This window comes from Rattus norvegicus, chromosome 10 (assembly GCF_036323735.1).
Source record: "Rattus norvegicus strain BN/NHsdMcwi chromosome 10, GRCr8, whole genome shotgun sequence".
Lineage (NCBI taxonomy): Eukaryota > Metazoa > Chordata > Mammalia > Rodentia > Muridae > Rattus > Rattus norvegicus.
In genome coordinates this window covers 19,537,012-19,551,400 of record NC_086028.1, presented here as the reverse complement: position 1 = coordinate 19,551,400, position 14,389 = coordinate 19,537,012, and the positions used below count along the sequence as shown (strand labels likewise).

At 44.2% G+C, this 14,389-nt stretch overlaps 1 protein-coding gene across 4 annotated transcripts in view; it reads left to right on the top strand.

Moving 5' to 3' along the window:
• Dock2 (dedicator of cytokinesis 2) overlaps positions 1 to 14,389 on the top strand; it is a 417,576-nt gene that overhangs the window by 197,587 nt on the left and 205,600 nt on the right. For 3 of the 4 annotated variants that reach the window (XR_010055204.1, NM_001419946.1, XM_039087140.2), the window contains one exon: positions 7,541 to 7,636. Coding sequence is in view for 3 of the 4 variants with exons in the window: in NM_001419946.1 (NP_001406875.1) it covers positions 7,541 to 7,636 (96 nt within the window). In the remaining variant the exon portion in view is untranslated. Of the gene's footprint in view, positions 1 to 7,540; positions 7,637 to 8,699; positions 9,782 to 14,389 lie in introns of those variants that run through there. The other variant, XM_039087142.2, reaches the window with a different exon arrangement.

Genomic DNA, 14,389 nt, shown 5'->3' with positions numbered 1-14,389 from the left:
CCACAGAGATCTGCCTGTTCTTGCCTCCGAGTGCTGAGATGAAAGGCACACACTACCATACCCAGCTGCAATCCGCTTCTCAAATTGGGAACATATACTTTGCTTGTTCATTTGGATAGTATATACTCTAAAATGCTGTTGTAGTTAACTAGCACCAGAAGCAAAAGAGCCTTGTAACCAGAAAGACATGGGTTCTCCTCCAGCTCTGTCGCCCACAGCTCTGTGCCTGGACCAGCCATATATATATATATATATATATATATATATATATATATATATATATATATATTTGTGTGTATGTGTGTGTGTCTGTGTGTGTATGTATCTATCTATATCTATATATCTATATATCTATATCTATCTATCTATCTATATCTATATCTATATCTATCTATCTATCTATCTATCTATCTATATATATATATATATATATATATATATATCTTCACTTGTACCAGAGAAGCCAGTGCAGCAGATATACGAGCTTGTCCTCAGAATTCAGAGAGATTGTGCACATGAAGTACCTAACAATGTCTGGTGTACAGCAAATGCTCTGTATAAACTGAATGATAATAACTAGAGTGGATCCTATTTTACCCTTTCAAATAGGACCATACCTAGTTCCAGCACATCTGTCAAAATGCTTTGAGATAAGTGTGGAGCCTACAGCCCATTGCCTGGAATGCAGTCAGAATTTAACAAGCGTCAGTTCCCATCTTTACTCATATCCTTTTATTCAGCCTTCCATACGTGACTCTTATTTTGAAGAACAAAATTAGAGCATGTCCGACGTGCCGATGTGCATAGGTATTCATGTGGTTACATCCAATAGTCATTCGTCAGCATTAAGATGTTGGAATTACACATTTAGAAGGGTTTAGTTATTTTATTTTATTTTTTGTCTTGTTTTATTTTATTTTTATTTTCTTTTCTTCTCTAGGCTGCAGCTTGGAGATTCTAGTGCATTTTTAATAAAAAGCTCTCAAAAAAAAAAAAAAAAAAAGACCCAATGCACAGGATCTGCATAAAACCAGTGCTTTGCACTAAGCACAGTGTAACGTTCATTGTTACTGAAAGTGATGTTATTGTTGTGTTTCCCCCACCCCGGTTGATTTAAGCAATTTTTTGTTTTAATCTGTCAGGAGTGGAAGTTAAAAGCAATTTGTAAATGGAATAAAACATTTTAGAGTTCTGCCATTTAGAAAAAAAAAGGAACTCATGTTACTTTGTTTCTCTGTCAGAAGACTGGTGTTAACAATAGCCACCGGTGTGTGGGACCAGGGTTATGTCTGTAGCCTCAGCACGGGTGGGGGGCTTCAGAGCATGTCGGGGAGTCAGGGAGGGCTCTCCCAGCACTTTACCACCCTGTAGGAAGGCTGAGGGCTGCCGCAGAGCATTGCAGTCTCTGAGATGGATCCACTCTGTCTCTTGTGAGTTTCTTTTTCTAGCAGTACAGACTGCTCTTTGTGACCCTATCACTGAGAGAGAATGCTCTTTCTTCTAGTGGTCAATTATCATGAGCATTTTCAGTGAACCATATAGCACATAAGTAATTTTCCTTTAATATCATATATTTCTATCTTTCTCCTTGGATGACAGTGTTATCAATTTCATGCACGTTCCCAGAATTTTTGGTTAAAAGTGATATATAATATATAGATGTGTATGTGTGTGTGTGTGTGTGTGTGTGTGTGTGTGTGTGTGTGTGTGAAAAGACACTTTTCAGTCTTTTACAGAGTTTCTTTCCAAATCAAGCTGTCTCTACCTTCTATTCCATTGTGTGGGTTACATACCATGCATCAAGCAGGATTTCTGACTTGGAAAGTCTTAGGCAGCTAACATCCTAAGGACATAATAACCAGGAAGACGGTGCACAGACAGCTTCGTACACAAGTGTGTATCTTAGGATGTTCTTTGGATACATGTTAAGAGTGACTTTGCTACTCCCAAGGCTCTTTCCCTACACAGAGGCATTCCTAGAGAGAGACATAATGTTCAGCTTCAAGCCTGTACTAGAATCAAGCAGGCCTGGACTGGAGGAGGCAAACTTGGACTGGGATCAGGCAAGCCTGCACTAGAATTGGGTAGGCTGAGATTGGGACTTCGGTTAACATTTCTCTAATGCGTAACCAAATCCAGAGCCTAATTTTTCTCACCTGAACATCTGGAATACCAAAGCATTCCTTTCATTTCAGAGGTGCCTGCAGGAGTTCATAGGAGACATAGCCCACATCCCAGAGAGCACTGGGTGCACGAAGCCCAGCACGGTTCTGGCAGTGTGGTGGCATTGTACCTAACATGTGGATGAAAAGACTGAGGCCCAGAGAGCCAAGATCACTTAGGTCAGAGCCAGACAAGGGGAGAGCATGCCTAGTGGCATCTCTGTGGTGTCTGCAGTGAGATGCGGTTTTCTCACAGCACTGCTCACAGTATTAAAGACAGTTAGAAATAGAGTCTCGGAGGGCTGAAAATAGCGTCACAGTCTGAATCATTCAAAAAGCTTGAACCAGCTAGCACAGAGCTTGGACGGGAGAGGATTATTCTCAGATAGTCATTGAACTAGCCACTGATCCTGGTGGTTGACACCTGGGACCAGAGTAGAGCCTTTTCTTAAATAAAGTAAGACATTTAACAAGTTGCCAGATCTTCAAGTATAGCAGACCTTGCTACACAGTGAGACCTCAAACCATGTTAGCTGACATCAAAATTAGAACCCATATCTTTTTTTTATTCACACTTTGACCACATCCCTTGCTGCTGACTCTAGATTTTCCTTCCCAGAAAAAGCTAATTTAATCACACTTTTCAGGAAGTTATTGCCCAAAATGTTATCCAGAAAGTGGGCAGTCACCCTGTGTTACGTTAGAGGCAGAAATGACGGGTGTGACAATATTGCCTGCTTCGGCCGTGGGTGCTGAGGCACTGAGAACCCTCTACCCCCTGTCTGATTCTGCAGCTTGCTTTCTGAAGTCAAGTGTTGCTCCAGCAAGCTCTTCTATGATAGGATCTAATTCAAATAGGAGGAAGAAAGATAGACTACCAAATCGAACCTCACATTTATGAAAAAACCCTATCTCTAGTGGCCAGTGGGAGCAAGGGTGTGAGTCTGTGCTGGATGGTATTACCATCTCTTCAAAGTTAAGTATTTTCCTTCCAGGTAAGTGTTTGTGATTCTTCAAGATAAAAATGAAATTGGAAAGGGCTCTTATATAAGAACACAGCCAAGGAAAGCTGGGAGCTATATATTATAACTGTGTTCCTGGGCAAAAGAGGCATTCTTTCTTTTGCTCTCTCTCTCTCTCTCTCTCTCTCTCTCTCTCTCTCTCTCTCTCCCTTTCCCCTCCCCCTCTCTCTCTTCCTCTCCTCTGTCTCCCCCATCAGCATTTAGATTTAATCACACACACACATGTCTATATCTATATCTGTCTGTCTGTCTGTCTGTCTGTCTGTCTGTCTGTTTCTTCTGTTTCTTTGTCTTTAATCTTGTCTCTAACCCTAGTCTTTGGAGGTGGGATAGAGGAAGGCAGAAAAATCCCAGAATGATCTGAATGGAAGACCGTTGGATTCAGCGAGAGACCGTCTCAAATAACAAAGTAGAAAATTACCAAAATAGGAAGCAGTTGAAGAAACCTCTGGCCACTATAAGGCATAAGCACACATGCGCATTCACACATCAATGCATATGTACATACACCACAAACACATAGGTTCACATGTATACACATACATATGCACACACACACATATGCATTCACATACAGATATACATATATAAACATATACATTAATACACACGAAGACACGAGAATTTATCATGGTTTACAGCTCAGCTGAATTGATATTTATGGGTCCAAAACATTGAAACATTAAATCATACCATAATCACACTCTCATGGTCTGAAGTAGAAATGGGAGGAGACGTGGGCCTGACGAGGAAGAGTGAAGCAGTCAACTTTCGAGTGAGACACTGAACGCCAAAGGCGACAGTCAGGTTCAAGAGATCCTCTAGACAAATGTCTGACTGTGGTGCCATTAGCACACCAAGCACATGCTGGCCTCCTGGCTTCCTCAGCATCCCAGATACCTGCTTCAGAGTCTGTGTTAGCACAGACTTCTCAACGCTTCCACCCTGCTCCCTACCGCAAGCCTCCCCAGCTCAGTGGCTTCGCTTCCCCCAGCTTCTCATTCCTGACAACCTTGCCATTTCAGCCATGTGCTGTCTTGGTCCCCACTGCTTGCTGTCTTCCCCTCTCAGCCCCTCTTTGTCTTCCTTTCACTCTCTCCCATCCCTGATCACCGCCTGGTCTGGTCTGCTGGCCACGTTCAGTTCACTTCTGTTTCTCCCTGCTCTGGACTCTGACAGATGCCTCTGGCTGTACCGTCCCTCAGATCTACAGTAAAAACCTTTCCCTCAACAATACATTGAGGCAGTCATGTCCTCAGTTTATGTAGCCACCAGATGGGTGGAAAAAAAAACTGTTTTGAAATGGAACTCTGTCAGCCTGTCATAGATGACATGCTCATGAATACCAGAGCCACAACTCTAGCAACTGAAGGATTAAAGATTCTGTGGTGAAGGAGAGACCCAGGATTTTGTGGTTCTGTTTTATATGAACTTTTTTGGAAATTCTAAAAAAAAAAATAACAAAACAAAAAAAAACCTGTATGCATTTATAATTTTCATAAAAATTGACAAAACATTTTATATAGCTACCTACTGTAAATGTTCAGCAATCCTTGTGTCAAAAGAGAATTCTCAATGTGTTTTTTTTTTAAATCAGGTTATCCAATTACAACCTGACATGTGTCAAGGTTTTACCTCACTGATGAAATGGGAAGCAAGGCAAATGGCAGATGAGCTGCCTAAACCTCAATGTACAAACCTCAGTGCCTGGAGAGATGACTCAGTGTGAAAAGCACTCCCTGCTTTCTCAGAGGACTCGGGGTCACAGCACCCATGCTGGGTTGGATGTCTCATGACCACCTATTACTAAAGCTCTAGGGGACCTGACACCCTCTTCCGCCTTCCAGGGCACCAGCATACACATTCACCGAGACGCACATAAATAAAAATAAAATAAATCTTTAGGAAAATGTGTAAGCCCTGATCCTCTGTGGGAAAAGAGACAGAAAATGGCCATTATTAGGTCTCAGACAGGTGATGTTGGCACACAGCAATAAAGTCAGATCCTTCTCCAAGGCAGTGAAACAACACCAATGCTATCCTTCACGCAGTGACCTCTCTCTCACTCCTGCGGAACCCTCTACCTCCGCAGAGATGTACACTTTTGGTGTCTAATCAGCTGTGGACAGTCTGTCAGAACTGCGTTTCCCGAGAGGGACCCCCTCAGTTGATTTTTATCAGAAATGTTCTATTAAAATGCCACGTAATCCTTATTTTGCTTCCCTTTCCAGTTTTGGGGTGTTTTTTTTTCTTGCACATTTGCCATAAATAAAACTCACCTTAAAACCCAAGGAAAACAAAGTGGCCTTACAAAACACTGACTGGGTGCTGCTGGACTTCCTGCCTGCTCTGACCTGAGAGGACTCCCCCTCTGAAAAGGGGGTGTTCACGTGAATGGAAGAGCAGCATCATAAACGTTCACACCCCAGGAGGATTTCCCAGTCAGTTTCAATACAGTGGCTGAAAGAAAGAACAGAGGGCGCACCGCTCGCTCCCTCCGACAGCTGGGCTCAGACTGTGATTCAGGGCCAGGTCTGGGCTCTCTCACTAAGACTTGCCCCAGAGGCGATAAGGCAGACGTCTTGTTGTGGAATACTGTTCCGTACTTCAAAACACCGAGGGGTTAGGGTGGATTAAGAAGAGTTGGCCCCACTGCAACCTATCCACCTCTGACTCTCTTCCTCTTCTCACTGGGCATATGCAGGGAAAGAACAATTAGTCCCTTCCAGATATCATAGTCTGTGATTATTAAAAAGAAAAAAATATCACTGCAATTTGCAATGTGTTTAGGTTGGGTGGATTAATTTCCTTGCCTGGGCCATAATGGGAAGACTGATTCTGTCATTTCCGTTGCAAGCCACCGTTTAGTTTGGGCCTGGAAGACACTTCTGTTGGGTTAAGCCTCCACTTGCCCGGCACGGAGCAATTAAGAGCGGCTGATTTGTGGCTGCACTTTCACAGCTTAGCACAGGTTGATCATCCTGAAAGTTTTCCATTTGCATATAAGCTATACATTCTTTGGGTGACATTTCCATATCAGCCAGGGTTTATATTATGCATTGCCTCAGACTTGACTTTCTGGTACGTGCGGGGAATCCGCAAGCTTGGCCAGGATGCTGACGCAGAGCAAGGGGAAGGTTGAGGTGCAGGAGCCACTCAGCTCATGATGTAGGTAGACACTCCAGGACTCGGGGGGCGGAAGGGCTTTCTCTTAGTCCCTAATTGATGCTTCAAGTCAGAAACTCGAGTTTCGATGGTGGCCACATTTCATACAGGCAGACGCTGCATCACAAGGAGGAAGAACGGTTTGCCCAAGGTCACCCAGCTCAGATTAGGAGAGGTGGGGCCCAGAGTCAAGTCCACCTGAGCTCAGAACACTCCCCTAGTCAGTCTCCAAAGTGTGGAAATAGATGGAATGTCACAGTTTTACGCTTTAAATACCAAACTCCCCGAACAATCTAATTGATGCTCTTTTGGACTAAAAAGGAACGGACATTTAAAAGAAGCGAGGGTCAGGAGGTCTAGAGGAAAGGAGTACTTTTGATATCTATTTTGGTAAGGGCAGGGATGTAGTCCTGGGGAATAGTCCACCGAGTGGAGGCCATTATATAAATTTGATGCAATTGTGAAGGGAATGAAGAAAGTATAAAGGAGGAACAAATGCGTAGCATTGAAGATATTCTAAGGAAGGAAAGATCAGAAGTCGCAGAAGGAGCTAGAAGTTGCCCAACTGAAAACAGAGACTGCATTCATCTTGACGAATGGGCAAGACTAATGAAGCCTCAGCAGCAACTCGAGCTCTGTGACCCCGACCTTGTTGCTCCGGAGAGTGTGAAAAGGAGGAAGACTTGGAGAGCCAGACTGCTAGAGTCAGTCCTTCCCCCTGACTTCCTTGCTGGGTAACCCCTAGATAAGTTACTTCCCTTTCCTGAGCTTCTATCTGGTCATTTGAATAGTGGTGATCATGATGTTGCTCATCTTGAGATGAGAAAAATGGGTGGAGTGCTTGGCTGAGTACCTGGTGTTTAGTAAGCACTCTAAGGATTTAGTGCTGTGACCAGGAATGGCATATTTATGGCATGCAAGCTACAGGAAGTGAGAAGATAGGAGGAAGGATTGTAGAAATAAAGAAATCAGGCGAGAGCTTCCCTGTCAGTCCCAGCCTTGAGCCTTGGGAAGACCTAGGGATGGAGAGTGGAGGACATGTGTCCAGAGAAAGACTGATGTCTGTCTGGGCTTGATGGAACCAAATTTGTGGGGTACCCAATCTTCATCTGGCCACTACTGTCTGTGTCTTTGGAAGAGTGATCTGGTCCAATGTTAGAATTCTAAGTGTTGTCTCTCAATGCATTGTAGGCCTTCACTTATGACCACATCCAGGAGATCATGGTTCAGCTGCTTCGCACAGTGAACAGGACGGTCATCACGATGGGGCGAGATCATTCTCTGATTGTGAGTAAACCCTTCTTTCTGTCAAACAACCTTAAGCTCTTCAGAGTTTCAGAGTGCGTTTTTCTGGAGGCCCTTGTTGAGTGCCAGCACTGGTCATTGCTTTGTTTGTAGCATGAAGGATTGGGATTTTTTTTTTCCCCTCTGAGTTGGAAGACATGAGCATTGGTTCAAGTTGTCAAAATAAAGTATGACTCACTGTATATCAAAGCGGAGATTTACCAGCAGGAAGGAGTGGCATGTCGCTAGTAAACAGTGTGTGTGTGCGGGGGTGGGGGCTTCATAAGAGAATAAGGTAGAATGGTCCAGATCCTTGTCCATCTTTGCTTGCTTAGGTTCAGGGCTCTAAGGGCTTGATTTTCTAAGTGGCTTGATCGTGTGAACTCTGCCTGTGTCAGGTCTTAGGCAGAACACCAGGCAGTCCATAGATCCAGACACAAGGACTATACAAGGATTTCTGGTGGCTAGGAACTGTGAAACTGCTTCTCATCTGCCAAAAGGAATCATTCCCCTCACCTCTGGCAGAAAGGACACATGGCTGCACCCACAACCTTCCTTGGTTCCTAGTCAAAGCCCATCCTGCCCCTCCCCCCCCCAGCCTAAGCCTCCACCCACAAGTACTTGTTTTACACATCAATCCCTTCAGGCTCCCCTCCTCCCAGACTCTTTAGAATGAGGAGGATCCCCCCCTCCTCCACACAGCTATACTCCCTGCTCTGCAGATATCCCTGCCATGTCCAGTCAGCTTCTCTTTCTCTCTGCTTTAGACTCTTCCAGATGCCTCTGGATATTTTCTCTCTTATCTACAATAAAGACCTTCCCCTTAACCAAACCATGAAGTGGTCATGTCAGCATTTTCTTTACTGCATTCCGGTGTACCCAGGCCAGTGCTAATTTGAGGCTAATTTTTCTGCACAAACACTCTATTCCGAAGCAGGGAAGATAGCTGTTCCGTGTGTGACTGTCTTCCCTCCCAGACCAAAAACAAACAAACAAGCAAACAAATCACCAACATTGTGATCTCTCCCCATCTTGCCTAAATCAGGTCTAACTTTTGAGTTTCCAGCAGGGATCACACCCAGCCATGCTGCTGTCCTGCTCAAACCTGCTGGCAGTTTCTCAGCTCAGGCAGGGGAACCTTCAAACCCACTGTCAGCTCTGGCGCCCTGCCCCCCTGGACCTTCCTTGATGTGCTCCTCCTGCGTATACAAGGAATTCTACTTGGTGTCTGCGGGCTGGGATCAGGTTGGCCCAGGAATCACCGAATCAGAGAAGCTTCCTGGTCCTGATGCCAGGGTGCAGCACTGGGATCCCTCCACCCACTCCAAAAGCTGTAACATGGTCTTCTATCTTTCTTAGCAAGTCTCCTCTGGACTTTATTTGGTTATTTTCTTGTTCTCACTGTAAGGATAGGAGGCCAGAGAAATAATTTAAAAACAAAACAAAACAAAAAAAAAACCCTGCTGTGTTTTTGAGTCCCATAACAGCACCCAACATAGTAGATGTTCAATGAATACTGAATAAGGACATGAATGAATATGTGGATGGATGAATGAATGAATGAATGAGTGAATGAATGAGTGAAGTGTACCAAACAGAGAGGCTAATGTGTAAAGACCAGTGCTCCTCAGCTCAGATTGACTGGTGTCATGCTTGATTGGTTCATAATAGTCAACAGAATTCCCACTTCCCTGAGATAGGACAAAAATCATCTTGTATGTTTGGCGATGTCTAACTACTCTTGGGCACGGGGCCTGCCTTGTTGTGTGGTTGATATATACCCAGTGACTTTCTGCTGGAGAAAAATGATTTTCCCTTTCCCAGCAGACGATCAATTACAAATACTTCTGGGATTTGGTGTCTCCTTCTCCCTTTCAGCACTGAGACTTGGCTGGCACGGTCACCATGAGTTCACAGGAGCACCGGTCCTGTTTCATCCAGGACACTGTTTTCTTGCAGTCACCCACCACCTCTGGCTTCTACAGTCTTTCTACCTCCTCTTTCACACAGATGTTCAGATCCCCGAACCTTGAGGGTAGGGCTTGGATGATGTCATCTCATTTGGGATGAGAGCTACAGTCTCTCATGTCCTCGCTGCTCATTGCCCAGTTGTTGGCCAACACAAAACAAACTCAGTGAGCTTGTGTTGGGGGGTGGGGGTGGGGAATGGCTTCGGTCCATTTCCATTTTGTTTTAGCATTTTTATTTGTGTGTCTGTCTGTCTGTTTTGATCTTTCTTTTGAAGAGAAAGAGTGAGTAAGTGAAAGAGAGAGAGAGAGAGGGAGAGAGAGAGAGAGAGATTAGGAGGTGCAGAGAAAAAGCATGATCAAAATATATTAAATGAAAGTTTTAATTAAGATATACTGTATGTGAATTTTCCTAACCTTTAAGACTGTATGATTCTCTCACGACTAAACTCAGCTTTCCAAAAGCACACTGGCTCCTCTCCTTTACTGGGGTGTAGTAAGAGCAATGGTTGTGATTATCCAATGACAGCCTACCTCCCAGATATAGAGCCCAAATGATCACATATGTTCTAATGGTGGCTGGTAAGACTGTGGTCCCTAAACGGAGCATGAGTGCCACAGTCATCCATGAATTTGGCGCTATCTACTCCTGTCCACATCTGTTCATTTACTCCCTGAGCCTGTTTACTTACCATGTGTTACATGCATCTAAAGAAGCAAGGCTGCACTGGGAATGAGCCTGGTATGTGTGAGGCCCATCCATCCTCCATCATACAAAGATAGATAGATAGATAGATAGATAGATAGATAGATAGATAGATAGATAGATGGATGATAGATGGATGGATGGATGGATGGATGGATGGATGGATGAGTGGGTGGGTGGGTGGATGGATGGGTGGCTGGGCGGGCGGGCAGACGGACGGACGGACAGATGGATGGACGGACAGATGGACAGACAGACAGGCAAAGATTTGGTGGTGCCCACAGAGTACTACAGTTTCAGGATCTCCTACCTGCCTGGGCTGAACAGCCTGGCAAACAGTTTGCCATTTTTCTCACTTACCACCCTTCCAGAGTTGAAGTAGCACCATTTCTTACTGAGTTAAGAGGCCTCCTATGTGTGGCTCCCGGACCGCACCTTAGATAAGCATTTTATGACCTTCCTAATCTTTATCCCTTTTCTTTGGAATGAATCTGAAGGTGATCATCAATCCATTTGGCTCATTCTGTATATAGCAGGCTCTTACCTCCCAGCCTTTCCTTGAGAGCAGCCGTTCTTTAGAACAGGGTATGAACTGTACAAGGCACTAAGTAAGTGGTGTCTATTGTTATTTTCCTTCCTATCTGGTCCAATGAGTCTCTGTCCCTCTGCATTATCAACAATGCAAGCGATGGAGGTGTGGTCCTCACTCGCTCCTGCCTCTTTTATGGGTCTGTTCCTGGATGCTCTGCCTTAGTGATTAGACTTTCCAATACACGTTCCTCTTGCTGTCTGGTATGTTTTACTAGGACATGCCCCTACTCCTCAATGCTCAATGGTTTCCCCATTGCCTATAAAATGGCTCATAGATGCACTCAGATCATTCTCACCTTGTAGAGTCTGCTGTGGCTTCAGCTACTCTTTCTTTAGACTTTCGTCTGACTCTCTGTCTAAACGTCCAGAAAGGCACGGGTCTGGATATTGCCCGCACATACCCAGTACTCTTGCTCTCTACACCACCTGTGCATCCTGTACTCCCTACCTGTGCCTTCTCAGCCTGGTGACTTCCTGCCTAATGTTTAAGGTCCAGCATAGACACACACCCTTAGGAAGCTGCCATGCGTAGAACATGTAACCACCGAATAGACTAGTTCTCCTGAGTTCTAGTACTTTTGTACAGTTGTATGGCCATCACAGTAACTCAGTCTGGGCCATTCCTTTCCCCACCCCGGGTTATTTTGTGGTCACTCTTCATCCCTTCCTCATTCCTAAGCAACTGGCTGTACCCATTTGCCTCTTTGGGGGACTTCATATGGCAGAATCATACAAGTTTGACTCCTCATGCCTGACTTCTTTACTGAGCCTGTTCTGTAATCCATCCATATTTGGGGACATGCCATGCTCTGTCCCTTTTTATTGCTGGATAATATTAGATTGGATGAACATGATGTTTTCTTATCCATGTACTAGCTGGCAGGTTTTTGAACTGTCTTCAACTTTGGCCTGTTGTCCTTTATGCTGCTGTGGTATTTGCTTATAGGTTTAGTGTGAACATATTTTAATTCCTCTTGAGAAGATATTTCATAGTGGAATAGATGAGACAACATATTTTTTTCCTAGGAAATTGTCCAACTATGCTTCAGAGTGGTTGTGTTATGTTACATTCCACAAGCCATGACCAAAGGGTCTGGTCCCCCACATTCTTTCATAAACAAGACTGCAGACTCTGTCACTCCTAATGGACTTAGAACAAGTCTACTGAGACCTTTCCATGTCATATACCCTTTGGATGTTGTTGTTGTTTTTATAATCATTTTTGTTTGTTTGTAAGCTAATCCTACCTCTTCTTTATTGCCATATGATGTTTGAGAGTTGTGTCTGTCTGCCCAGTGGTTAATATATCTTCATGCCGTTGCTGTAAGACACATCCATAAACGGCCTCTTAACATTGTATTCAAGCACATGTTCCCAGAGTCTCACGCCTTTCTGTGGCATTTTGTGAGAACCTGTGCTATCCTTAGAAGAGGCTCTGAAGTTGTTTCTCTCCTACATTGGAGCAGCCCTGAGGGAAGGGACTATGTTCCACTTGTCCCTTTGCCCTTAGCAGAATGCCTTGTGAAGAGGGGCTATTCAGCACACACTTACTGAGTAAATTAAGTAGCTAATGAATAAGTGAAACACTCCCTGGAAGGCAGGGGAGGCACGCCTGTGCATCTGCCCCCACATTGTCTTTTCCTTTTAACTGAGTGTGCTTTCTCAATAACAACTGCCCACATGTTAGGGAGGAAGGGGGTGAAGTAAGGCTGGCTTGTTCCTAATTTCTCTGACCCTTGGTCTGGTCCCAGAGCCTTATGGAGGTGCAGTTGCAAGCTCGCGTTTAGTCTTGGTGACTCCCATTTGCTGATTCAACTACAATGAAGAGAGAATTGAATCGGGAACAATAGGAGACAGAAGGAAAACCCAAAAGGGGTTCTCTTATGACAGCTCAGATTTCACAAAAGAGGCCTTCCTAGCAATTCCAAGAATAGAAAGACCTCCTTCAAAGTAAAGAGAATGATGGTGGGATGTAATTACTCAGGGGTCAGGGGTCCCTGTCTCAGTGCCCAAGGCTCCAATTTAATTTCAAATTGAGATTGGACAAGGAGGAAACAGTCCCATTCCACCCATCATTTTTAATTTTCCAGACATGATTTTTATTGGCTAGTTTCCATTGCCTGGGACTATTAAACAATCAATGTTTTTGACACATGCCATTCATGTCTAGTGCTTCTGAAATCCCGAAGAAGACCTTGACCAGGGAGGCAGGTAGGATTGCAGCTTGCCTCTTTCTGTGGGGCAGACTGTGGCTCTTTTGTCTTCAGTGCTATGTAATTATCATTTGCTAGAGATGGCCACTCGCAATTTTCTGTAAATCACCTGCCTGAACAATGGATTGTTGGAGAGGACAAACGGACAAAGGAAAGTCTATAAAGACCAAAATCAAGGGCACAGAAAGCCTGGTGCATTTCCATTTCTCTCTGCCAGATTCTAATCGAACAGTTAACATATTGCTTATTGTAATCTGTGAATTACCAAGGAGCCTGACTTTGATGGTGAGACGAGGTGGCTTGATTTGGAAGAGGTGACATTTGATTAAGGGAGACAGGGAGAAGGAAGAAGGGCTCCGCAGTCTCTCTGCCAAGAATTATCAGAATGTAGCAGCATCTTAATGTCTTTAAACCCTGGTTTTTGTTGTTTCCCTAGCTTCTGAGTCAGGGTCCTAAAGCAGACTGGGCTGCCCAAGCCTATTCTTGTTGATTAGTAATGTCTACCTGAAATACTCTCATGAGAATGACTGCAGGAGCTCCATGCTGACTCTGTGGGAAGAACTGAATTGATTAGTCATGTCTGTCATAGTGTGAACTGGTCAACAGTGATATATTGAAGATACTTATAAATATTTCATTATGGACTGCAATTATTGGTGTTTCTGGTCTGGCCTAATCTAAAAGTGTTTCTAACCAATATTCTCTTCTTTGCTTCCCTTTACGAAGGGTGGTTTGGGTGAATGGCAAAAAGGACATGATTTTGAAGAACCCACGTTTTACCTGGTAACTGTTCCTATGTGAAATGTGCTGTGTTTGTATCCAATATATACACAGTGCCTTGACTTTTTTTTTTTTGTGGTCATAAAACAGAGAAGATGCTGGCACCCATATCGTGACCTCAATTGTTCCCTTCAGAGATGCTAGTTAGCACATACAACAAGAAAGTTTGACTCTCTGCTATGTAAATTCTGTCCTGATGTCTAAGGCATTAGTAGTTACCATTCTATCCAAGGCTAGACCTTATACTGCGAGTCAGAGGGTGGAAATACCTAAAGTCACACAGTAAGTGGCACTGAGAGAGGATATGAACAGTGTCACCATAGTCTCCTTTCTAGGGAGATACTGTCCCGCCTGAGGTTTGTAGATCAAGGCAAACATGCAGGCCTGTTTATCTCAGAGAAGGCTCACCCAGGCTGGGGATAGTCAGCCCACAGCAAGAGTCAACCAGAGCCCATGCCCACTGCCCGGAATTTTGGGAAGGAAAGCAATCTGGTAATTC